This window comes from Orbicella faveolata, unplaced genomic scaffold, assembly GCF_042242905.1.
Source record: "Orbicella faveolata isolate gen_17 unplaced genomic scaffold, um_ofav_v1 contig_14, whole genome shotgun sequence".
In the NCBI taxonomy this organism is placed as follows: Eukaryota; Metazoa; Cnidaria; class Anthozoa; order Scleractinia; family Merulinidae; genus Orbicella; species Orbicella faveolata.
In genome coordinates this window covers 16,004,625-16,031,218 of record NW_028301541.1, presented here as the reverse complement: position 1 = coordinate 16,031,218, position 26,594 = coordinate 16,004,625, and the positions used below count along the sequence as shown (strand labels likewise).

The 26,594-nt window shown below is 39.2% G+C and overlaps 3 protein-coding genes across 4 annotated transcripts in view; 2 read left to right on the top strand and 1 right to left on the bottom strand.

Moving 5' to 3' along the window:
• The window catches only part of LOC110046798 (hemicentin-2-like), a 297,824-nt gene that overhangs the window by 208,150 nt on the left and 63,080 nt on the right, over window positions 1-26,594 (top strand). The window lies entirely within an intron of this gene.
• The window catches only part of LOC110048961 (cell adhesion molecule DSCAM-like), a 52,677-nt gene continuing 44,671 nt past the window's right edge, over window positions 18,589-26,594 (top strand). For both annotated transcript variants that reach the window (XM_089287569.1, XM_089287568.1), the window contains exons 1-2: window positions 18,589-18,799; window positions 25,387-25,758. In XM_089287569.1, the coding sequence (XP_089143695.1) occupies window positions 18,727-18,799; window positions 25,387-25,758 (445 nt within the window). In that variant the 5' untranslated portion in view covers window positions 18,589-18,726. The remainder of the gene's footprint in view (window positions 18,800-25,386; window positions 25,759-26,594) is intronic.
• On the bottom strand, window positions 21,281-21,799 carry LOC149114211 (uncharacterized). The gene has a single exon (XM_089287639.1). The coding sequence runs from the start codon at window positions 21,797-21,799 to the stop codon at window positions 21,281-21,283; it is 519 nt and encodes a 172-aa protein (XP_089143765.1).

Sequence of the window (26,594 nt, the reverse complement as noted above, 5' to 3'; positions counted from 1 at the left end):
TGCGTTTTCCACGATATCATTAGCGGATAAATGTAGTGTATCGATTGGACTTGAATGATAATGCGTTGTTTACTTTGCCAAAAACCTGAAATAAACTGAAAATAGCCCATCAGTTAACACCTCCATGATTGTTCTTGATTACATTGATCTTGGTGGCCATCTTAGCGGAAGAGTTGCAGTTCGCCATGGGCGTGCACATCTGTGTCCACAATCGTCATTTGTCACGTCAGCTCTGACATCACTCCTATATTTCGAGGTGGCTTTCATAACACGGTATTTGCTTGCTAAAATGCAAACGAATCAAGCAGGATGGCTGTTTATAGTGCATGTTTTCTTTTATCACTTTTAAGCCATGGTATCCATAAGAGTTTTTCTGCCAGGGTGTTTAACTATCAGTGTCCGTGACGTCATGATGAAGTTGCTATGCACAAAATGTATCAGCCTTGAAAGTGAAGAATGTCTGTTTTCTAATTAAAACTGCAGTATAAAGTGGCTGCCAAGGTGACATTCAGGCAGGTACAGCTTGTAAGATTCACTCTGCAGGATTTTTTTCCTTCACTTTTTCTTCGCACACTTTTTTTTTTCCAGTCACCCTCCCTTGCATGATTTTTTTCTCCCAACCCAGCCCCTTCACCCGCCATCACTTTTCCAATGGCAAAGTATTATTTTCACCATATGTGATGTATTGCTTTTACGTGTTTAATTAGAGTGCTTTGTATTAGTTCCCATTGGGATAATCAGGCCTTTATATACCACTCCTTGTGAATATCACACCACTTAACGCCGACCAGTTTACTCGAGGCTGTTTTTCCGTTATTGTTGATATCGTTGTTTAAAATAGCGTGTGACATTTAACAATTATTCCATGAGCGCGCGTTGGATATGAGATGATAAATAGCCAACGAGGCCCGTAGGGCCGAGTTGGCTATAACCAATCTCATATCCAACAAGCGCGAATGGAATAATTGTTTTATTAAATTCGGTGCGTTTGTATTCTTGGAAATATAGCTTAATTTTATTGGATTTTAATTTTACAAAACGACCGGAAGTCGATGTAACAAAAACAACAACAAGTGGGAAATCACATGACATGCGCGTCGTTTGTAAAATTAGTTGAATGAAAAATTTGAGAGCGAAGCAAACGAATTTGCTGAATGAAATTGCAATCAAGTAGAATTCAAGAAACGTCTATCAAATGAAGGAGATATAACCTTGGCCAGAAAGTTTGAAAAGCGTTCGAGTTCGAGTCATGGAGAAGAGCCAAGTAATTGTGCACTTGCACATTGCCATCGTAATAATGCTGCGGAAAACTTTGATCGCCATGTGACACAGACGTTGTGCCAAAATTATTCTCGACAAGATCTCTCTCAGGATTCCCTTGCTTTGAAAGCCTTGGCATTTCGAGCTGTATGTGTGGAGCTCATTGTTGGTCAGTTTTAGAGTCAAGGACAGAAACTATCTTAGCGTCAGATTCATCTTCAGAATCTCCGAGGCCACCCTGGTGGTTTTTCGTGGCTGGTAAAGAACCGGGCTTACTTCGGTTCAGCTCAAAACACTCAACTCCTTGAGGTGTTTTTCGCAAGGACAGAATTGTTGGCGCTAGCTGTCGTTGATTCTCTCGTCGTCGTCGGCCAAAAAAGAGACTGAGATAAAACTGGGTCGTCCTCTGTAGCTGTGCGGGATTCTTGCTCTCGGCCGATCCGAGCTTGCTTAGTCGAACAGTTTCCTCATCTGCTCATTGGAAACTGGTTTCTTATGGACTACGCCGGCAATTATGCCTGTTTTCCTGCGGCCTTTTACAAATGCATATGCTCTAATAATTTATTTGCCTGGTCAGAGATAATGGAAAACGGTTTGTTGTGCGGCGGCGTGCGAAGGAAATGATCAACTGGCGACTTTAATGGATTTAATCAATGAACTTTTGCAATACGTGTTATCTTTCTTCCTCGCAGACGAGTAAAAACACTTCAACTGAACATTCAGTTCTTCTTTTGACATTTCTTATATCGGTTTCGAAAATTTGGTGCCACCAGAACTAGCAAGCCATTCTGTTCAGGTAAAATTTGTTTTTGTTACATAATCTTCATGAATGCGTAAAATCTCGCCGGTCATATTTTAATTTTGCAACTTTAAGGGAAACTTAACGTATACGTACCGTTAAATAATCTTATCTCGAGCTTTGTGGCTTTTTTGTTGTTACTGGGTCGGCATTGTCCATAATTTCCTGTATTTGCTGTGTAGATAGCTCACCGAATGTGCTTTTTTTCATCCATGTTTTTTGTCGACGAAACTTTGCTTCACGCGAAAAAGCTCATGCCGAGCGACATTTGCCGCTTTCATTTCCATATAAGGTCAAACGCAGGTATAATGGCTGGTAACCGAGATCCAGTGAACCAATCAGAAAGCTAGAATTGCATTATCCGAGGCTGAGAATTTAATAATTTCCTATATTCTCTGGCTTGTAACCTGTACTCAGCGTGTCTCAGATTCTTCTAAATAAACTCGATTATTGCTGGCGGCTCCCTCCACTATTTGTTGTATTTTTTGTCTCCTCTACTTATAATAGGAATGTTTTCTATTCGGCTGAGCGAAGCGAAATAGAATAGAACTAGAGTGTTTTTACGCTTTTGTACATTATGCTAGCATTTTATTGAGTGTTTTAGTGAGGCAAAAGCATTAAGCATTATTCGAGCATTTTAGTGGCATTTGTCGGAAATTTTTTTTTTCCACGTACAGAAAATAGAATTTAAAATTATTTTTTACGAGAAAATGAAGACTTAAACCGAAATTGAGAAATTTCAAATGCCACCTGATACAGCCGAGTGGAGACTGAGGAGAGGTCAGCGGTAGTCAAATCAAATTAAATGATCATTATTAAAACTATTATATACGTTGGGTTATACTACGTATACGTTTTCTTAAGCAACTTGACCTGTTAATTGTGTTAAAATGTTATAATTTTTTAAATTAAAAAAACTCATCTACGAGCATTAACCCAGCATTTTAGTGACTTTTGGAGGGAGACCGCGCATTTTAGTGGGAAAAATGGAGCACTGAGGAGGAGCACTTTAGTGGGGAAATATAAGCACAATATGCAAAAGCCTAGTGATTTTGTCATCATAAATGTTGCAATTTTGCAGTAGGGAATGTATCTCATTGTATTCCTGTGTGCTGTTTTTAATATCGTACAGCTGTCATACATTCAACTGTATGTCTTTACAGTCACTTTTGGGAAGTTTCCTAGGGCTATGTAGAGCTCCAGTAATTTTTTAAAAGGTAGTAACAATAGCATATACTATGAAAAGGAACCGAACTATTGCTGGACTGATGTACAGCATAAAGACAAATAACAAGTCAAGACTATGTTATAGAATACATGAAAAAATTCTAGCCACCACTAAGTCAATTGCAAGCATTGTATAAAGGTGGCTGTATCATAAATTGTTTCAGAAAAAAATGGAAGGGAGGACAATAAGTGCATGGCTTAAGGTTACTGTATACCTTAAGAGATGTGTCATGTCCAAGTGAAGTAATACCTAAACCCCTATATCAAATTCAAGCTTATAGAGCTGGTTATCAATCTATACCATTTTTTTTTTCTTAAATTTGTCCGATTATCCAGGCGCCCTAATGGGAGCATCCAAATCACCTTTTGAAAGCCAAAGGTCAAAGTAAATTTTGTTTTTTGCTGATTTAATTTGTTAAATTATGTGCTTTTCGCCTTAAACAGTATGCCAGCATTTTGTCATACTCAATTTCAGTGAAAAGTTACAGAACATTGTCGAAAATTATGGGATTAAAAAAATATAGAGTAATTGTGCAAAAATCTCTCTCGGGGAAAAATATTGCACAATAACATTTTCCGGACATGTTTTTGTTGTTTATGTATGTCAAATTAGTTCCATCACCTGGACGCAAGACACCTCAAATAACAATAAATTCACTTTAAAACACTGTATTTAACAACAGAATGATTATACAAAGTAATCTGAAAGATACTAAATTAACATACTCCAGACCTGCAATTTAAACTTTGACAACCCTGCGTGAAAGACAACTCAGGAGACTTGCATGAACTCTTCAGATCGCATGAAATAAACCACATGAATGGTTCTTGGTCCTTCTCAAATAGTACTCAACAATTAATTATACAAGATGCAATTACGTGTATGGTACTGATTACCATGATGCATGTGCTGACCTTTCATGAAAGCATACACATTGCTGATGAAATAAAGGAGACACAGAGATCTAGAGCTGCTATACTGTGCCATACTGCTGTACTTGATGCCAGATTGGGTAAGATTTGAGTCCTAGATTGAATGCTTTTTTACCACGAAAGTCCCGATATCAATATTATTTCAAAGCAATTGAAACCTAGAAGTTCACTATATAGTTTAATTACTTCAGTGTGTATTGCCTGTAAGGCTTATTGCCCAAGGGAAAACAGCTCATCCTTCTACATGAAAGAGTTGCTACAGAATTAAGCTGCTGCAGAATTACAGAAGTACTAATACTGTGAGAGGTGAAATTTTGGGGGACTAGCGAGAATGACTTTTGGGCAAGAACATCATACCAAGACTGGGTAGACCTAAAACTTTTTTTTAATTTCTTTGCACCCTGCTTATCCCTACCTTGGGAGATGGTGCAATCCATTCCAGCAGAAGAAAACGTCATTTACTGCATCTTCAAGTAAGGAATATCAGCAAAATAAACAGAAGACAGCTCTGTTACATGATCAAAACTTCCATTACATTGAAAATGCTTCTTCTTTTGTCAATGATCAAATCTAGAGGTGGATACAGAAAATTCAGAAAGAGCGAGCCGAATTTTCTTTTTTAGCAAGAACACAACTTCTCCCATTTCATATGAATGTCCTAAATATAATGGGTGATGCTTTAGGATGTCTGAAATATTACTGAAATATTAACTACCCTAAATTGAAAAAAGAAACAGATTTAAATCGAAAAAAGTAAATGCTGTCGCTTGAAGTAGGAACAACCCTATGCTTTTAAGCTTGCTTGTCAAGAGGAGAAGAATGATATGATACAGGAGTTTGCAAAATCTTTTTCGTTATAATTTCTGGTTGCGACTCATGCAAGTCAAACCTACATAAAACAGAAATGCCACAAACAGCTTAATTGTTAGGGGTTCAAGCAAAGTTTCCAACTAATTTATTCTTAAAACACAGGAAACAATATTTTGCGAAGAAATACTCAATTAACGCTTTTCAATAGCTACATACATGTAGGTACCATTGCCAGATTTCATATCGCGAGGGACTGGAGCGAGTTTGGTGCCTGCCGGACATTAGCAACCACGAAACGATAGGCGACCAACTAGGCGTCCATGGATGGATCCTCTTCCTCTAAGAAGTGGCATTGGAACTGTGCTGGGGCATTGTGTGCTAACAACTGGCAGAATGAAGGACTAGAATTTTATACTCCAATAGGTAAAACAAACGATGAACTAAAGGCATCTTATATGAAAGTTCTTATGAGTGAAAACATATATTGGAAGAAGCAAGTAATTTGTTCGGCACACTGGTCCAAACGACGACGAGAAAGCATTGAAAATCCGCCAGATATTATCTGTACAGAGGAATATATAAAGAAGCTTGAAAACTCAAAACCTCAATGTGCGAATGACAAGAAGCTAGAGAAAGGCAAGAAAACTGGCAGTGATAAAACGTAGTACTAAAAACACAACGAAGGCAAAGCGAAGGTTGTTGATAGAAAACTATAGTTGTGAAGCGGGTATTGCCTGTTTAGACCAAGAGGTATCAAAAATGACCACGAAAGCATAGACAAAAATCTTGAGAATTTGAAATCTGAGAATGAAGAGCTGAGGAAACAATGTGATGCACTTGCGAGGTAGTTGGAAGGAAAAGAACTGGAGATGGCCAACCTGAAAAGACAACTAAAGGATGTTGTGAAAAAATAACAAAAGCTGGAAGTCCAACTGAGACAAGTAAGGTCTCAAATTAGTCAAATTCAGTTCACATATGCCAACCTTATTCATTAGAGTTCGATTGCTTATTTGAGGCTATCACGCCATTTGTACACATTATGGTTTATCCTGACTGTAAAGAAAGTGGAATGGAAATAAAGAGTAGGAAATTGGATTTAAAAACTGAGATGCTCTGCTTTTTGCAATCTGCAGACACAGTCTTCATCTAGGAGTAGTTGCATGGATGACTGCAGCAAGTACTTCAACTGTATCTAGAAACTTTTGTGCTTGGGCAGTATTTCTGTCTTCACTGTTCGAATCCCTGGGATTGAAACCTCTCCCAGGATTTGTGGAGGAGTTCCTACCAAGGGAATTCCTAGAGACTGGGTATGAAGACACCGAGACACTTGGAGATGCCACTGAGACATGGATCGGTCAGTCAGAGAACTTTGACATTAATAATATAACATTCAGTTCGTACAAGAACCACACAACAGGGAAAACGTCTGCCTGGATTTTTCCCCATGGGGGATTACTTTAGTGCAGCGAAACATACGTACCTTGGAACTATATCTGATAATGATATAACTGATCAATGTGGGGTCTTAAGCAAAATACATAAGGGACAGATGTCTTAACTGATAAGGGTTTTAATATTTCAGACTTGTGCCATTCCAAAGGAATTCTACATAACCGGCCTCCACTGAAATTTTCAGAACAAACAAACATTAGCAGCAATTTTGATATTGCAACACTGGGGATTTATAATGGGAACTATATCGTACAGATGAGGGATTAGACCATTTTGAATGCTTGCTGAAATTTCAGCCGTATTGATCTCTTTGGATACTGTTTCAAAATTTTTGCTCATATTGTGAACATGTTGAAGGGCCCAGAGAATGAGTAATTAAAACTAATAATTAAGAAACAGCAAATAAATGTTTACTATTGATAAACCCGAGGTGGAGTCCCGTATGTGGCCTATGCGAGAACATGCCACTGGTCAGGAAATGGTTTTTCTTCTCCATGCCCTAAACAGGGTATAACAGTTTATGAAATTCTGTCCCTAACAGAATCTGAACCTTTCCTAAACAGGATATGGTTCCATGATTGTTAAACCAAAGAATGTGTGTATTTTTCCCTTTATCTCTTAAACAGTGTCATAATAATTAGAGAGGGTGTTTTACAGGGGAGGTATTTTATTTTTTCTTGTCCTAAACAGGGTCAGGGTTTCAAACCCTCAGTGGCACCCTAAACCCCAAAATCGGTCAAGTTCCCCCCCCCCCCTCCCACCTCGTCCCAGGACAAGAATCACGACGAAAAAAGAGATCTGTATAGAAGGGTGGGGAGAGTTCCTTTGATGGAAACAGTTTCTCACTTAAACCAATAACATTTGATCTAAATACACCGATGAATCACTTCATCAACTGTGACATGTTATCCCCCAACCTCATAAAATTGATGAAGACAAACAATAAACAGTAAGCAATATGCTATAATTGCTTATACCAATTAATATCCAAAGTGACTTCATTGTGATATAAATGATATTATAGCGGTCTTTTGTCCTACCCCTGGGTCACCTACCACTCCCCGTTGCATACTGCAAACAATAAAGTAATAAAGATGTTTTAACCAAGTCTGCATGCCCCAGGAGGCTTGGGGAAGGTCACTTTTTATATCCTTTATATCAAGGAGCACTTTGTCCATAAAAAAAAAAAAACGACAACTATAAAAGTGCAACTCACTCTATTTGCTACTTTCATTTATTTTAAACTGTAAATCCCCAAGGTGACCATAATTAATTTTTGTAATTTATCCTCACAGTAGAAATATGAACAATGAGCTTTACAGTTGTGGTAAATGAGAAACAATCACTTATGTGGCGGAATTCACAAAAAAAATGTCTGTCATTTGAAGTACAATAAAATATGCAAATTGTTTGGATTAGTTGAAGGTTAAAGTGAATTCCTCGGAACCTCTTGAATTCAATGATTACCCTGGACAAAGTAACACTTATTCCACACTTTTGGCCATATTATTCATCCAAGATCACAGTGGCCTTAAGCTATCAAAAGATGGGATTTGTCCCGTTACTTGGTCACCTTGCTTGTTTTCCTCATGAGGCTAATAAGTAACTGTCTTTTGTTCTAAAATGTGGTCAGTAATCATTTTACAAACATCAATCAGGAGGTTGTTTCTTTCTATTGTGAAAATTTTTGGGTTTAGGACATGTTTTTCAGGCAAGTGGGACTCAAGAAATGTTACATCTGCAACAGTGCAAGCCATCTGGAAATTTGCTTGCAGGACATGGTATCCAGTCACATATTGTCAAGGGGAGCATGACTTCCTTCAGCCCTTGTTTTGACACCTAATAGAAATGATTTTTCAATTCCATCTGGTCTTGCACCATATCGTTCATCTGACGGGTGATAGAAAAACCTACTTGGAGAAATTGAAACTCCTGAAACAAGTAGCACATTTCTTTAATGTTATCATTACCAAGCACTAAAAATACCGAACACAAAGACTACTGTTGTAGCCTCAATTCATACTATCACATTGATATGGTTCAATAATATTAATTTGAATGTTATGACACGCAGCTTACTAGAATTATGAAGGAAAATTGAATTACTGTTAAAGCTCCATTAAGCTCCCCCTTTAATACCCCCTCGTCCCCCACCCCAACACACACACACACAATCCTGAGTGGTCAGAAAAAACACAAATAAAATATTAAAAGTCTAGAGGAAATAGACAGTTAAGACATTGAGCCGTAATAATTTGATCTTTGGTCAGTTAGTAGGGAAATTTGGTTTTTGATATTCAAGCATATCATAAAGCTAACCCTGGTGTAAATGGTGCTTGACAACCAATTTCTTATTCTATCTTGGTGGGGAAACGGAATTTTCTAAAAATTAATTGAGTCTACCCATGAATTTACAATTTGAAATATGCCACGGTTCTCATTTGAGCCCCATAAGCTACTGAACAAACCTGAAAGCTCTTCAAATAACTCGATTGCCTTTCCCTCAAATTGATGACCTGTTCTTAAATTTTTTTGGTGCAGCAAGAGATTCATCAATATTGTTGTGCATGAAGAACCAGGAGCGAATAAATTATTTCTGACAATGGAAGCCTAACAAGTATGGAATCTTTGCTTGCACTTATTACTCCAACCCTAAAAGAGTGCCATTCACTTGACCCCTGATGCAACTTGACATAATTGCACCCGTACGGTTCAGGTTCATTCAGGTTTATTCGTTTACTTTGGCATTGACAATATTTTCGGTTCTCCCTATGCACTGTGGACAATCTTCAGAAGCTCCTTCATAGCCTTCTTTTCATTTAAAAACATCAAATCAGACTTTGCATGTGTATAGCTTTCCTTTAATTGGAAGGCATCCTTTTGCTCAGTCAATTTCTCATCATCAATCACAAGATTTGAATGCCTGGTCACATGTTTCACTCTTCATACAATAACTGTAATGCTCCAGAACAGCCCTTAGTTTGAAAGCATTGTTGTACCGCAGCTTCATGGAAAGACCAGAAACAATACTGAACTTAGTCAGTGTCTTGAAGAAATGGTTGTGTAGATTCTGGTTATCAATGCCATTTTTAATGCCATTTTCAACCTCATTCACATCTCGTTTCAACCAGTCGCTTTTCAAATCATCACCATTGGTAGTTACATTAACATCCTTCTTTTTTGTTTTTCTTTTACCACCGAGGGACCTTCGTGAAGATCGCATATTACGAAAGTTTTTCAGAGGTATAGGAGACGTGCTTGTTGCTTTTAGAGGAGACAGGATTCCTTTCTTATGCCATGTTTGCATTTTTTGTGTCCCTGTTAAGCTTACAAGTTTTGCCTTAAGTTCGTTAAAGTGATTTAGGTACATCAAGAGAGCGATTATGTGGCAACAGATTCCACATCTTTCAATTGCACATGTGCAGTGACCTTTTATAGGTACATTGTTTTCAAATAAAATGGTAGCTGGAAGAGTGACTTCCTGTTCAAAACTTTTCACAACCAACGCCTTGACAAAAACAGAAGTACTGTTGTCGTCAACTTTGATGATTTTAAACGCTTTTTTTTTCCTGGAAAAAAACATTCTCTTGGCGTTTCGGTACTGACCTTTCCGTCCCTGTCGTGAAAAGATACATAATGAGAAATAGTCTCTGCCGTTACCATAGGGTAAAAAGAGCTGTCTGCGGTCCACTCGCCAGAAGGTAGTGGTATTATTGTTTTATCTTATTCGTCTTGAACTTAAAACTCTTATTAATTTCCTTGATGTGTTTTTCAAGCACATAGTTGTCCTTCTGAAATGGCAGTAGTCGATGAACAAACTCGTGCTTTGTTCCCGAAGCCCTCAATTTGATCTCGCTAAGAAGCGATTTTAGCTCGTCAACGCTCCACTTTGTGATATCTTCTGTCACCCACTCTGTAAGTTTTTTATCTTCGTCCATATTTCTCTATTAAAATCGATCTGCATGAGTTTCAAAAATTAATGATTTCTCTATGCCCATGTATTATCTCTCAGCTGTTGTGCAAATGTCCGCCAGGCACCAAACTTGCCCCAGTCCCTCACGATATGAAATCTGGCAATGCACTTCAATTGCACAATCACATAGCAGTGACATGATTGGCCTTTTCAGGGATTAAACAATATTGTACCTAATTTTTCCAATTAACAAATAAAGAAGCCTCGACTGTGCTCTGTTCTGTTGTAAAGCACGCAGGAAGCGGTAGAGCACGAAAGGAGTGTAGAGGAAAACTCGAGACGTAGTAGAGTGTTTTCCTCTACTTCTTGAGTGCTCTACCGCTTCCTAAGTGCTTTAAAACAGAACAGAGCACAGTCGAGGCTTCTTTATTTGTTTTATGATAAAGAATCCGATAATTTCCCCACGTATTTGGCTGAATTTTTAAACCAAACTTTATTTTCCAAACGAACAAAAGTGGCGTCAGCCGTGCACTGTTCTCAGATAAAGCACGCTAAAATAAGCCAATCACAATCCTTGTTAGAATTGTTCAAATAATTTGATTGGCTAACGAAGCGACAGCTGTCAATCACAAACTGGACTTCGGCTAAGCTTTCAGTTTCGAGTAGTTTGAGCGGCTTTCGAGAGAAGAACGATGCCTTCGAAGTTCGCTTTTAAGTTAATGTTTGAATACGGATCTAAAGGCAGGTGAAGGTTTATAGTCCAGAGGAATCCGGCCGTATTGTGGCCCATGAAAACGTTCACTTTGCTATTGGAAATTACGAAACACGGAGCTCAAAGCTTGCGGATGAAAATGCGAAATGCCGAGTTGAATTTGAAAGGAGCTGCAGTTATTTACGGCTTGTAGCCACATGCAGCAAGATTGCCCAACTAGCGTAAAAGTTAGAAAGACTAAACGGCTCCCACTGGTTCTACTCCGAGCACAGAAGAGAATATCAGAGCAAGCTTTGCACTGCCCACTCGTCGGTTCACTTCGCTGAGATGACCGAAGAACGAGCGTTACTACACTGCATGTAAGTGTTGTTTGAGCGATTGAGCGTTTTTACAAAAATAAAGCTTCTCATCATAAACAGAGACAGTTCAATTGTTGTTTTCTGTCGTTGTTTTACTTCTTAAGTATAATTTCTGCCTTCGTAACAAATATAATGTCTTTTGTCGAAGCACTGTTTAGGTTGAATTTGTTTATTTCGTTACGTGCTTTGTCGGCGGGAATCTAGCAAAACTTGTTATTTTAGTACAGTTTTAACACTACTGTTGCTAACAATGGTCTCTGTGGGCCATATTTACTACAGACAAATAGCTCGTTTCCATTGGGTTTGTCTGAATCACAGGGGATGTTTAATTTGGGGCAAATTTGTCAAAATTCCGACGCAAAAATTTGAAAGCCAACTTACCGTCATCAACCCGTGCTTTGTTCCCTGATAAAGCACGCTCTTTCTGGCAATCAGAGCGCGCGTTATATGGAAACTTTATTATAAATACGAATAGTCGAAAAATGAAGTAGAGTCTAGAAAGTAAATTTAACAAAGCCTGCAATGATTACAGATCCTAGACTGATTGAGGGTTTTGTTTGTTTTATTCAATCAGCACATACTTAGTATAAGCTTTAGCTGACAAGGATAGTACAAATGTGAAATGATATTTCCACAACTCTGGTTACCTTTGTACTATCTAGTAGAACCACAACCTGCATGCCTCTTGTAAGATTTGTGTAAAACAGAACCAATAAATTGTAACCATTTTAGCGTTCTGTAAACAGAATGGAAGTAGAAATAGATAAATTAATTAATTATCAGTTAAGGAATACTTAGCAGTCGAAGCTCTCATAAGCGACCCCCTTGGAAATTCAAAAAAGTTGTTATAAGTAGAACTGGTCGCTTACAAGAATGAGCTTTTGTAAGTGACCGCATGGTAAAACAATAGAGGGTGGTCGCTTACGAGAACTTCAGAAAGAAAAAACAAAAGAAATTAATGTTTAATGAGTGTCTTTATATCTGATAAAGACACTTTAAATCTGAATCTAAATACAAATACAATACTGCATTGTACAAGATCTTTATAAACGAACCATTAATGCAGCGTCCAGTTTCATTAAAGCATTGATTTATAAGTAAAAGCCGAGACTCTGAGTGGTCGCTTACAGGAGCTCAAAAACAAAGGAAAAATCCAGTTGGGTAATCCCAAAAGTGGTCATAGTCGCTTATACGGTAGTGGTCGCTCACGAGATCTTTTCACTCCAAAGTTTAAGTCACATTTCAAACAGGGTTTCACAGATCATAACTAGAGCTGGTCGCTTACAAAAGTGGTTGCAAGGAGAGCTTTGACTGTGCCACATTACTGTAACTAACATAACAGCCGCATAATTTGTTATAAACTACACCTAGATTCTAACTTGCAACCTAGAGAAATTTGATCAGGCATCATATTATGAACTTTAAAACCCAACACTTAAGTACATTATATATGGGAGTAGACTCTTTTTTCCTTTATGTTCTGAAGATACTAATTCATACATTGAATCACTTACTCTGTACTGATGTACTTCTACTCTGTACTGATATACTGAATATAAAACAGTTTTGCTATTCTATACATTTTAACGATTCTGTGGTTATTTTATGAAAGGCCGGGCCATGGAATAACCGTACGATCGAGTATTATTTGATGGCTCGTGTATTTAAGCGATGTACAAAAACGTTCAGATTTCGCTTCCACTTTGCTGAGAATCAAATTGTAATTGGTCAGTGTAAAACGCAGACTGCACACTGCAGACTGCAGACCGGGGTAAAATGTGAACTTAAGGTAAAATGCAGACTGCAGACTACTGACTTCATAGGCATATATTTTATTATTATTTCCATTATTGGGTGCTGACCGTAAACATGATTATTCAGGCTAATGTAGTGAAAGTCTGCACTCCAGTTAGCCAAAATAGCGTTCTGGTTAGACTGAATATCATTCCCTCTTTAATGAGCCTAAAAAATGCCCGGCCCCGGTTAGGCTATTTACGGTCAGCTCTCAATGGTGGAAATAGTAACACGTTTTGAAGTGAAGAAGTCTATAGTCTGCTCTTTGCACTTTTATCGAATCATCTATGAATGGAATAGACTGCCAAGTCAAGTTAGAAATGCTGACCAAATATCTCTTTAAAAAAAAAAAAAAAAAAAAAAAAAAAAGATTAGAATTTTTCTTGGAATACTTTGAAAATTTTTGTTTTTTGGTTTACCTAGGTTTTTTTTTTAGCATACTGTACATATGTATATATATTGAGTTTAACATTTTGTTCATGGTTGTTTCACTAGTATGGCGCCTCAGTGTTTTTGCTCATGGCTCCATCTCCCGTTTCTATATTTTTAATCATTATTTTTGCACGGAGTAAATGTAATAAATCCAAATCTTAATCTAACCCTGGTCCGCCGCCTGGATTTTTCTGCATTCCCTCCCCCCCACCAGGCGAGTCGTCCCCAGGTCTGTTGTCTGAGGTCCGCAGTTTGCGTTTTACACTGACCGAATCAAAAACCTAGTGTAAAATAAGTTTACTTACACTGTAAAACTGTAGTCAACCCTGGAAGGAAAAAAACTATCAACAATGAAAAGTGAGAAACAGAAATATCAGATGGCTCAACTCTTAAATCTCTTCAAGCTGCCTTCTTGTGTCAACATCTCCTGGCTTTCAACTTCGAATTCTCCAGCTGTAGGTTCGTGTACGCGTTGCTTATGTACAAAAACATCTGACATACTTCTAACTGAGCACGAAATGTTCCGATTCCTAATTAATAAAGAAGGAAAATCACTTGAGGCCTGAAAACCCTGTTCAAAGTGGTTAAGGTAATTCCCCTGAAATAAAACTGCCAATAGATTTTTGTTCAAACCTTGTCCACCACAAATTATGCGCAGTAAGGATGCGCAATGCAAATGTGAGGAATCACCTTAACTCCAATGTGTTTTCCAGGAAATGGCGTATCAACGTTTTGTTCTCAGTGCTTCTCGGCTCCTGTCGAGTGAGGAGAATCCGCTGAGCGATGTGGGTGCAGGCTTGGCTACTTGATTTCCGGCGGATTTTTATAACGAACATTCGAAGAGACCAAGAGAGTGCTAGCCTCCCACGCAGAAACTCTTAGGGTTCGTCCTAAAAACGTCTGCATGGGAGGCTAAGAGAGTGCTTGCCAACTTAAAAGCGATTGATCTATGTTCAGTATGACGGACCCGATAAGCTATCGGGTCCGAAAAGTTGCCAGGTCTTTCGAGAAACAGGCCCCAGATTTCCCCAGATTACAACAAGTTAACCTGACATGTGCTCGCGATCCAATCGAAAAACCTTCACTTGGACAGCGGTCAACTTAAAAAAGCTTACCTCGGTAGACTCTAAGCCTGAGCCCGCGATATGGTCACCACCTGATACTGGTCAGAAGATACCTTGTTTTGACGGATGTCATTTGACCTAAACATGGATGTTCAGTATAAAATATGTACGCTGTAAACCAAGGCTGCATGCCTCAATCGACGTATTAGCTTGATTATGGCCGCCATATTTTGCAACGTTGTCGTCGTTAGGCGCGTGTACCCGCGATCCACGCTGCTAGCCATGTTGACCATGGAAAAAGAGTTGCTTGGTTTTATATTTCTATGCATACATGCGGTTCTCGTTCTATAGTTATGGGGCTCCACTTGGCGACCCTTCGGGCCGTCGAAGCTCCGCTTTTATTCTACAAGGGCCAGGCAAAAGCCTAAGCTGACTACCAAAGTCAACAAACTTGAATACAAACCGGGAGAAAACAGCAGGTGTGAGGACTGTCACAGAGCTGTGCTTTGCTCTCTGCACGATCTGAGATTGGCTCACTAGTTCTATTTTGTAAATAATAACAGCGAACCATCTATCTCCAGTTGTGTCAAACCATTGTGTCAAACCGTTGCCGTTATTCCGCTTAATTGGTTTTCGAGTCGATATAATATTTTGTTTGCAAAGGAAATCGAACTACTCTCTACGACTTTTTATTCACCATTTTTGGCATAAATGCATAAATGGCCCTAAATAATGACATGATGCTCAGAGGGAAAACAGACTTACTTCTACATGTACTCTCTCTCATGCGTGTTGTGTGACTCAATTTTTGGGGTCTTATGCATTTCATGCATACAGACTCCTAAGTCAGAGGCAGATCTTGATTGTCAGTCAGTCAGTCTGTCACTTTGAGGACGAGATGACACGTAACAGACCTCGGGAGTATAAATAGTCTGGCAGGTAGAGTGGGTACTAGTAATTGCGAGTTAGGTCGACCATTGCTTCTGTGTGGCGTTGTTGTTGTGTAATTGCAGCCGTTTTACCTGTTTTGTGAAAATGTAGAGGAGCTTTCCCTCGCAAATTAGTTGTAATTGTTCAAGGTAAGTTATTTCTTTCTCAACATCGCTCTGTCGTGCTGTTTACGATTTCATTTCGACAATTAACTGCACTGCCTTATGTCTGCCTTGGTTGTTCTTTGTTATTTCATTTAGGTTTTGGAGTGAGTTTCCTCGGCGATACGGGAGTTGTTTGCTCACGCAAGCCAACATATCTAGACTCGGCTTGTGTTTAGTGCGGATTGCACTGAAACTAATCCGCTTTCGCAAGCCCACATTCATTGGCTTGAAATCAGGTGCGGGTTTACACCACAAGCCCGCTAACAGGGTTGTCGAAATAAGCCGGCGATCGGCGCAATTTCTCGAAACCTGCGCCACTTACTCCGAATGCTAGTAGGTTAGTCCTGAGCATGATATCGGAGGAATAAAATGGAAATAAAATTGTTCAGTTGTAGTTTTGTTTGAATCCAAATTGGGTCGGAGGGAATTAAGTATTCTCCTGAAAAAGTGCGTGACACGAGTCGAAACTGATTTATAATTAGCTGTAAATTGTTCTACACCTCAGCGCATCATTTTCTGAAGCGAAAATACGGGATAAAGTGTCTTAGAATAGTCTGGTAAAAGTTGAGTTTTCGTCCTGTTCAAATGACACTGTAATAAATAGGACTGTAGTGTTTTTTTTGTTTGTTTTTTTTCCCTCCAGTTAAGTGCTACTGTAATGAGAGGAGTAGATTTATTTACACAAGTATTAACATTTAAGGCTGTCGGCGGGAAACTGGCTTATCCGTCATAAAACTGCAGAATTACTTCAGTCTACACTATCCCTTACTTTAATGGAAATAAATATACTCCTTTGTAGTTTTTGAAGCGATATACTAATTTTCTAAATTTATAAACACACAAAAATGATACAATACAACCTTGTCAATCATCTGGTAAACACAGAATATTTAATTTAGAAGCAAAGTCTGCAGAGAAGAAACGTCTGTCATCTGTACTTGTTTTTCTAACGGATATCCCTCCTCTCTTGTACAGAAGATCACAAAGGCACGAACAACCCCAAGAAGAGAGTCTGTCGCGGAATTTAAATCCACCGCCGTTTTACCTTATGTCCAAGGAGTTTCGGAGTCTCTCCGCCGCTGCCTAGAACAACAAGGCATTCGCACCGTCTTTAAGTCCGACACGACACTTCGGTCACACTTAGTGCGACCAAAGGACACCGTCAACCCGACTAAACAAGATGGTGTTGTCTACAGGATTCCCTGTGAGTGCGGCAAAGTCTACATCGGGGAAACAGGGAGATCTATGCAGGAGAGGATCAAAGAACACGACAGGGATATACGACTCGCCCGTACCCAGACCTCCGCCGTTTCTGAACACACCCACGAGACCGGCCACTATCCTATCTGGAATGAGGTCAAGTTTATTGATCGAGATCCTCACTGGTACACACGTAGAGTCAAGGAAGATTTTCACATAAGACTTCACCCTAACAACATCAACAGGGATAGTGGAATTGAAATTCCTGAAGCATGGATACCCACGATCAAGAAACACAACAACAGGAGAACGGTACAACAGCGGACCACTGAGGGAACAGCTACTCGCCGGAACAATGGAACAATAGGGGGATCGAAATGCACCAATCACAGCCGACCTTTGTGATATAAATGATACCGTGCAATCGTCGACCTTATCGCCTGAAGAAGACTAGCAGTAAGCAGTCGAAATGTCGCGATCTACATCTCAAGTGACTACATCGTGAGACAAACGATAATACACTTTATTATTGCATCCACCACGATGAATAACAACAACCTTTTCCTCTACATTTAAAGATCATTACGGCATTCTTCAAGTAAAGTCTGTCATTAGCAGGCAGCCAATTTAGGGATACCATGTGCGAAGTAACGGTGCAAGTGTAATTTACATTGTATCAAGAAAAAAACAAAACGCTAGTAAGGCAGGTGAAACTTAAATGAAAAATTTCTACTTATTATTGAAATCTTCTTCTTGTCTGTTTTTAGAGCGATTTGCTTGAGTGAGTCAATCCTCCCTAACCTTTTTGCCGTGACGTTTATACGAACACTGGATTGGAGAATAACAATAATTAAGAGTGGGAAAATCATCAACAAATGTACACAATGTTAGCTGAAAGAAGCCCCACATTGCATCTCGGGGAATTACTTTGCAAACATTTTCCCAGTGGGAGGGGCGACCCCATCCCATACTCGCCCCGAACGATGCACAGTGCGCGTCTTAATTTGTCCAGCCGCTTCGCGGCATGTTTTTCACGCAAACCTTAGCCGCCTACTTTTTGGATGGAACCCGCTACTCAAAAAAAAACAACAACAGCAACAACTGACAACCCTACGGTGCTCAGTTGTTGATGTTGTTGTGCATTTAAACAGGCTTAGTCATTACAGCAGGAAAACCTCTTGACACTACATGTACAAGTTCACTTGACATGTGTAAAGAGTGCCAAGTTTAGAGAGTTAAAACTCAGATGGGACATTGCACAGAATACGGCTAAATTGAGAGATTGTTGTTGTGTTACGTCCCATTAGGACTAAGAGCTAAATAGGTAATTATTATTAGAGGATAAAGTAAGTAAGTAAGTAGTAAGTAAACATACATTTCGAACTTAAAAATTGTAACGACTTGTTATGTCTACTTTCTCGCTTGTAACAACTCCCAGATACCGACATTTGAAAACAGCATTCCAACCGAAAGGAATAAGACTAAGCATAAGGCCCCAAGTACGCATTGCGGACCTATTTCTGAAATAGCGTTATGCGTGATGTGCTCACGCCGACTAAACATGGCGACGTTTGACAACTGAGACTTCTTATCCAGCGGCGACAAACGAGAGTTTTTTTCGTTCCTTGAGTGACTGCGACACCACCGTTTAGAGACTTGAAAGTTTTCTGTGGGCTGATGGTCGAGGTAAACGTTTTTTCGTCAAGCTGCGTCTTGTATTTTATCCTGTCTCCGATACTTCCGCATGCAGGTACGTTTCAGTGATTCAGTATCTATTCGGCATCTGTTTCATTTGCTGCATGAACTGAAAATAGAATGGTGTTGGTGACAAACATGGACAAATTACGTTTGTTAAACTTGAAGTCTGATCACAAATAAGTTTAATATAAGCATAGAATTATATAAAGGAATACATGTTTTCAGATAGTTGTCCGAAGCCCATATTCATAGTAAAGACAGTAAATAATGTGACCTCACGCGAACACGTTCCTAACGGTTAGTCGTTCTTAAACGGATAGCCGTTTGGAATCCGTTCATTAGCCGTTCGAACGGGCTGAGATACCGTTCGAATGGAGTTATCCGTTCAAGAGCATTGACATCCGTTCGAACGGCTCGAGCTATCCGTTTGAAAAACATTGTCATCCGTTCGAACGGCCGGGCTATTCATTTAGTAAACTTTGCCATCCGTTCGAACGGCTCGAGCTATCTGTTCTCGGAAGCATAAAATGTCATCCGTCAACAAAGTTGGTTAACCGTTCTAACGAACAACTTGCCAAACGTCACGAACTTTGTAAACATGAGTTGTTTGCATGAATGAAGACGGTTTCTTTTTCTGCTCCTTAGTCATCTTTGCTTTTATAACATCCGATTATCGCTACGCAGTATTTTTATTCAAGGCTTAAGTGTTATTCAACAAGTTTTTCCGAAACTGTTTTGATCGCTGACAGTATCCAAATATCAAGGCCCTTTTTTGCTTTTTTGTTTTTGTTTTTGCTTTTTTTTTGTTTTGTTTTGTTTTGTTTTTTTTTTTTTTTGAGGTTTAAAAGACGATATCTCCCGTGGGAATATGCTGTGGCGAACGCAGATATATTTCCGGCTGTGCAAAAGAGGTCTTCACGGCCATCGTCTTCATTCACCATTTCCCTTTTCTCGGGAAAAAAAAAAATCTTTTGACTCAACGATTTTAAGTATAATTTAATAGACAAACTTGATATCAGTGAAATCATCGATATCTTCGCTAGTGAGGATATGAGATTACTTCGATTCATGGAAAATGCGAGCGTACGATTTTTATTCACGAGTTGAGCAGTACAGTCAAACCTGTATTAGGCGGACACCTTCGGGACCCATGCGAGTGTCCGCTGAATACAGGGCGTCCGTTGCAAACAGGTTCCCTCAGAATTTGTCTCAAAAAGGTCATTGATATCCGTCAGTATCAAAAGACTTTGAAAGGGTCAAACAGCATTCTCGTGAACGGTCGATAACTCTGAAATACCGTATTTTCATAAAACTGACTAGTATATGAGGTAAAACGTATACAGTAACAGTATCTATATTGATCGAAGCATGCGAAGGTTGACAAAATCAAACAAGAACAAAAGTTCTGTAAAAACGTAAAAAACAAAACCGAATAATAAAATATCGCATTTCTGTGACAGCCCAGTATGTTGGCAAACTTAAATGACCGATCTACTAAAACCTGGACAAAAAAAAAAATAATGCATTTTTTTTTTTTGCAGTGTCCGTTTGATACAGGTTTCTAACAATAGAAATGACCATAAAAGCAGTGGTGGATCTAGGGGAGGGGCTCGGGCCCCCCCCCCCCCCGTATTTTGGGTAAAAAAAAAAAGAAGAAATCACAGAAGGAAGAAAAGCCGGCAGGGCAAGCAAAACAAAACCGCTTGCCCCCCCTTAGCTCAAGGTCTGGATCCGCGTCGACTTCATAGAGGTGTCCATTGAATACAGGTATTTTTTTTTACAGTGGAGTGGGAAAAGAAAAATGGGACTTGCACTGCCGGCCCGCTTAAAAGAGTGTGTCCGCTTAATATGTGGTCCGCTCAATACAGGGTTGACTGTATTAGAAAACAAACAAGTGAGCACAGCGAACGAGTGAGTTTTTTGATCCATATCAAGAGTGAATAAAAATCGTACAAAGCATTTTCCATGCTGTAATGTGTTTATTTCATAGGTCGGAGAGTTTTTTTTCGAGTAGCATTTGGTAGACAAATTACACAAATGGGGCGATGAAAAGCGTGAAAAATAGTTTATAATCGCTCAACAACAACTAAGTTAACGAAAGCTTATAAAATTTACAAAACTTACTGTGTTTATCATATATGTCTAGAAGCCTGTCGTTTTGAATTCCTGCCTTCTGAACCATTGTCTTCATTGAACCGTTCAGTTTGTTAACGCCAGCAGCGCTGGACTTGAAATGAACCAGCCTTTCTTGCGGGTGAGTCTGCCTTTAAAATAATGTTTACGGCGAGGTAAAAGGGAGCATCGTCTTGATTCCTTTCCTCAGGTCTCTTCATAGCAAAAAACTGTAAGCCGCGACAGGATCTCTTTCAGTTTCGTCGGTCGCGGACATTTCCGGTGGTACAGCTCTGACATCGCTGTAGTCTGATCCAGTTCTAGCTTTTGTCTGTCTTTCATTAAACTCCAAGTACTCCACTCCGCTTGCCGTTTTGTGTAGCTTTACATCTCCCCAGCACATATCACGATGTCCTTTGCACTAACGGAGTCCAAAGTGAAGAGTATTGTTTCGCCAGTGCGAGTCTAAAAGTGCCTCGGGACTACACATACCGAGCAAACCCTTGTCGTACATTACTTTGAACTCTTCGCTCTTCAAAGCTACCGATGCGTTGGGTTTATTCCCTTTTACTTGCCTCTTTAGCTGTTTTTCCTTGGATTTAAGAACTTTTCTGGTTTTCTCAAAGACCAAGTCGTTGATTTTGCTGGCAGAATAGCCCTTTTTCTTCAAGTGTCGTTCGAACCTGGCAATTAAACTTCGAAGCGAAGTTGGCTCGTATTCGGTGCCATCTTTAATGCGGACGGAGATAATAAATTGGCTAACGTATTCATTCAGCTCAACGGCTGAAATATCTTCAAGTTTCCTGTCTTCGTCCTTTGTTTTCAAATATCTTTCAAGCAATCTGACATCTCGTTCAGTTTTTTGAGCGGTGTTTTTGTTTTCTTGTTCTAAAATAAATTCTTCAACTGAGCAAACTGAAGCAAACCTCCCCTCGACCATTTTTCAAAGCCTGCGGGTTTTTGTGCAACGGCTCTCGGATGACGTTCTCTTAAGTGCGTTCATTCATCATTAGTGAAATTTCGTCGTTTGCGTTGCTGATTGCACGAACGATATTTTTTCACGGTGAAATTTTGTCGTTTGTGTTCCTGATTGGCTACATTTAGAATCAGTACGAATTTTATCCACTATGATTTCGTGGGTAAATCTCAGTACCTATGAAATAAATAGAAAATACGCCATCCGAGTCCCGGATGTGGTTTCGTATGAATTTTACGAGTGGTGTATTTTCCAGTAAAACACTCATGTGTATATAATAAATTGCGTTACACTAAACACGCATTGTCCAGATGTTTGCATAACTTTATTTTGTGAGTGAACGCGGACGACGACGGATTTTGATTTTTCCCCGGCGAAAACGAATTTGCTTTACTCTTAAAAAGCTTAGACTTTCAACACAAAATTAATTTTATTCGAGGTTTTCGATTCAGTCATTTCTCAGATAAGAACCACAATTTGACCTTGCTGTTATTCATTGTTATGTATGTATAATTTCATTCGGAAGTTTTTGATAGCTGTTATTCAGCCGTTCAGCCTTTCACAGCTAGCGGTTCAAAAACAAACTACAGCCATTCAGCCGTTCGACTTCTGCCGTTCAAAACTTTTCGTGAGCCGTTCAGCCGTTTGACCTCATCCGTTCAAAAATTTTCTTCAGCCGTTTAGCCGTTCAATGTGTCCGTTTTGAACGGTTTGTGGGCCCGTTTCTTACCCATTCACTTGCCTTGCGTTCAGCCGTTCGAACGGACACCACGAGGAACGTTTTCGCGTGAGAGGTCACAGTTTAGGCTCAGGTCAAACGTCGAACTTCACATGAGACGAACTACTGTAAATTGCAATTTGAGTCGATCCGAACGGATACAGCTATGGTCGATCCTAATTTGAATTTAGATCGACCAAACGTCGAACTTATCAGGAACTTAATTCGCTCAGTTTAGTCGAGCAGCTTAGTTCGTCTCATGTGAAGTTCGACGTTTAACCAAAGTGTTGCGTTTTATTCTGTGAAATATTGATGTAATTCATTAAAAGGATAAAACCCGGGGATAAAACAAAAGTTTATTTATTTTTATTTTTTTTTTATCTACCGCGAAATCATAATTATTTGTCGTTAGCCGAAATTATGTGAGATTGTTATGGAGAATGCAACAAATTGGATACGCAACGATGATTGTACGAAATTGATATCAAGCTTTGGAGATCATAAATAATAATAATAAATGACATAGGAGAGCAGTTTTCCCGGGGGTGGGGTACTCCTTGGATATTTGGTGAGAGTGTACCACACGGATTCCTAAATCTTGGCCCTTACAGACAAATTCGGCTAACACACACGTGTCATTGAATTGGGTGTTTACATTGCGTGAAAACGAGGCTCCCTTAACATTTTCTTTCTTATTGCAGCCGCCTGTATTTGTTGTGTTAATCATGTGCATTGCCTTAGTTGTTTATTCAATAAAGAATAGAAATGGTCAAAATCCTCGAGGAATTTTCCAAAATTTGGCTCAGCGAACGTGGTCTTCGTGGTTCGAGCAAGGCGGAAAAGAATGCTGGAGAGAAAAGCCATAAGTTCTTTAGGGACGGGTATGTTTACGATGTTTATACGTGTCAGCAGTTAGAGGATTTTCATGTCAAGGCACGTTGCTAAAGATCTCTAACAAAAATTAAGGAGCCTCATTTCAGCCGTAATCTTCAGGGAGAGCGATGGCAGGGCAGAAATTTTTAATTAAAGCACGCTCTTTGTGTAAGGGAGGAAGTGGTGGACATTGCAATGATGTATTTGCATTATTGTTCCAGTTGAATGATTATTCATGTTTTAATATCAAAGTGATGCAATCTTTAAAAGACTACTCCAGTCTTGGCGTATTTCGAGAGAAGTTTCTCTGTGTTAATGACAATTGATTTTCTTGTTGCAGTATCCCAGTAAATCTGCATTTTTCTATCTAGATTAGGCAACAGAAATTGTAAAATATTCGTGAATTCACTATGACTGTTAAATCCAGGGAAAAGTGTAATAAATTTGCCCTCTTTCTTTGGGCTGTACATTCGGAAAGAAGGCAGGATACAGAAAAATTATGTAACCGGGGAATTCTAAGATGTTCATCTAATTAACTACAGATTTCATCCTCAAGATGTTTGTGCCTTGCTTTCGAGAAATAATTTCTTCGCCAGTCCTGGTCGAGAACAACGTAACACATTCTCCTTCAGATACTGACGAATCCGTTGCTTCATTTTCTTTTCTACTTTGATTCATCTTTCTGAAGCGTACCTCTTCACCGCTTGTACCTTCTCCTGCTTATCTTTATCCCACGAAAAAAAAGGAACTGCATCGGCCTTCAATCGATTTTTACTAGAGTAAGGATTAGTAAAATCTTCTGATGTAAAGTCTTCGCTGCAGTACTGACGTTGAAATATCGTGGATCTCTTTTCGTTTTCACGATCCAAACGGAGAGCAGACTTTTAAAATTTAACGAAAACCCGTGAAACGACAGATCTTTTCGGTTAGCAGAGCTGTTCTGACAGTCTCCGGTGCAACAAAACCGCGGAATCGTGGCTTATTTTTCTCTAAATGTCACTACGAACGCACTTGTTTTGGTTGTTGTTGTACCCAATTCAAGTCACGTGACACCCGCACGTGAGTTAGCCCAATTTGTCTATTACGTTCTTTTGCATACCCGTTTCAGTTTCACCTCAGATGTTTGCTTCATGCAGGGACCTTTAACCTCGTGGGTCGAGTTTTGTATGTATCGTCATAGTCATCTTTTATGATTGTTTGCCAGCATTTGTTTAATCCTAGGGTTTGTAAGCGGTATTTTGCAGTTCAGGCTATGACTAGCTGTCTGCTTGACGCCTCTTCGCTTCCATGTTTCGTGCATGTGGTAGTCAGCCGTGTGACTAGCTCGCTGTGTATAGGAATAACTGAGTGTCCCCTAGGAAGAGGGGAACGGCTGCATTTTGTGCCTATTTAATTTCAGGAAAAATTAGATGAAATGTAACATTTTTAGCCGTGTGCCGTCAGTACGCTTTGTTTAGGTGCTGTCCACTGCTGAGATCACAGTTAGAGTGAAGCGGAGGGGAGAAGGGGGAATGACATAGATAGCGCGCTTGTCTATAGTGCGTTGAACTCCGAGCTGGGACACTAGCCTGGATAATTTTGTTGAGTTCTGAAGCAAGACACTTAAATATGCCTCCCTCCACTATAAAGAGTATAAATGACAGGGGTAACGCTGCGATGGAGGAATACCATTCCATCCACAAAGGGTAGAAATACTCGTAGTCCCTTCATACCATGGAACCAGAGATGATCGTCGCCCTGTCGGGCCTCTAGACTCAAATGCAGATTTCATCTTTTTACCAATTAAGTTATTTAAGTTTCGAGGTAAAAATCGTTTCCCAAGGATTATGCATAGGGACATAAATTAAGAAGACGTTACAAGACCTTTACAAAATTCATGTATTCGGTCTTAAATGGACTTATATAGTTTCAGGAGTTTTAATACTTTGTGAGAGACACCGACAATTTTGCCTTGTTGCAGTCTGTGGACTACGGTTCACCTCGCCCTTTAACGGAAACAAGCTGACTGGAGTTCTTGGTTCATCTGTTAACTTCACTTGGGCGTTTCATGGAGGAAACATAGACAGAGTTGCCTGGGGAACAAAAAACGATGGTTCTGTTAACATTAAAGATGTTCTGGTTTCCATAGACAAGCTCCAAACAATCGCTACTACACAGAATCCTCCATACAGTGGACGTGTAAGTGGAGAATGGAATGGAAGTAGTCCTGGACGGGCCACTTTCAGACTGAGCTCAATCCAGAAAGCAGATGAAATGTTCTATGTTTGCAGACTTACACCTGAAAGTCTTGTTGAATTACCTGTTTATGATACTGTTCAGTTGCTTGTGGTGGGTAAGTGAACAAAATTAAAAGTAAATCACCTGACCAATTACTCCCCCAAACTCTGTTTTCTATTTTTAATTTTGTATTTAAAACTAAGAGATTGTACTGATACTAGCTTCAAACTTCGATCTGATATTGTTGAAGCAGTAAGTTGCTGTTTTTGAAAATTTGCGGTTTCGTGTTTTAAGTAAGTACAAGTCAGTTCATTTTTTATGGTGTTATATAACTTACTATAACCTGCAAGTGTAAGTAGTTCATACTCCCAACATTTATTGCATGATATTTTTTTCCATCTTTTTTTTTTATTTGCAATAACACAAGGGAAACCAATGCTTACTTACAACACCAACTCTATTTACATTACATTGCTCTAATTATTTACACTATTTAAATTACAATGTCTAAACGACTTACACTACTAACAAATACAGTTACACTACTTACACAACTAAGGAATACAGTGACGACAAGGGGCAAAGAAAAAAAGAAGAAAAATAGCTAGTTATCATTACAGCTTGAGGTTGTAGTATAGAAACATAAAAAACAGACCAGAGGCATGTGGTACTTTAAAAGTAAAATGAGTTATGCATCTGACAGGAGATTAGAAATAGATTAATGGGTAGGAGATAGATAACCCTATACAAAATACAATCCAGAATATTAATTAAATCCTCATATATCCTGTAAGAGGTTTCCATTTCTTTGTGTCTCCACTTTTTGTTTCTATCTCATATTGTGATTTTAGTGTGCATATGAAATGAGTAAGATTTGGATGATCATCTTTTGTTTTAGCGAGCCATATGTGATATCGTGCTAAGAGAAAGCAGTAATTGATAAGAAGCGCA

What these genes read in the sequence shown, in the direction of transcription:
- LOC149114211 (XM_089287639.1), bottom strand. Translation starts at nt 21,799, where the DNA reads ATGGTCGAGGGGAGGTTTGCTTCAGTTTGCTCAGTTGAAGAATTTATT.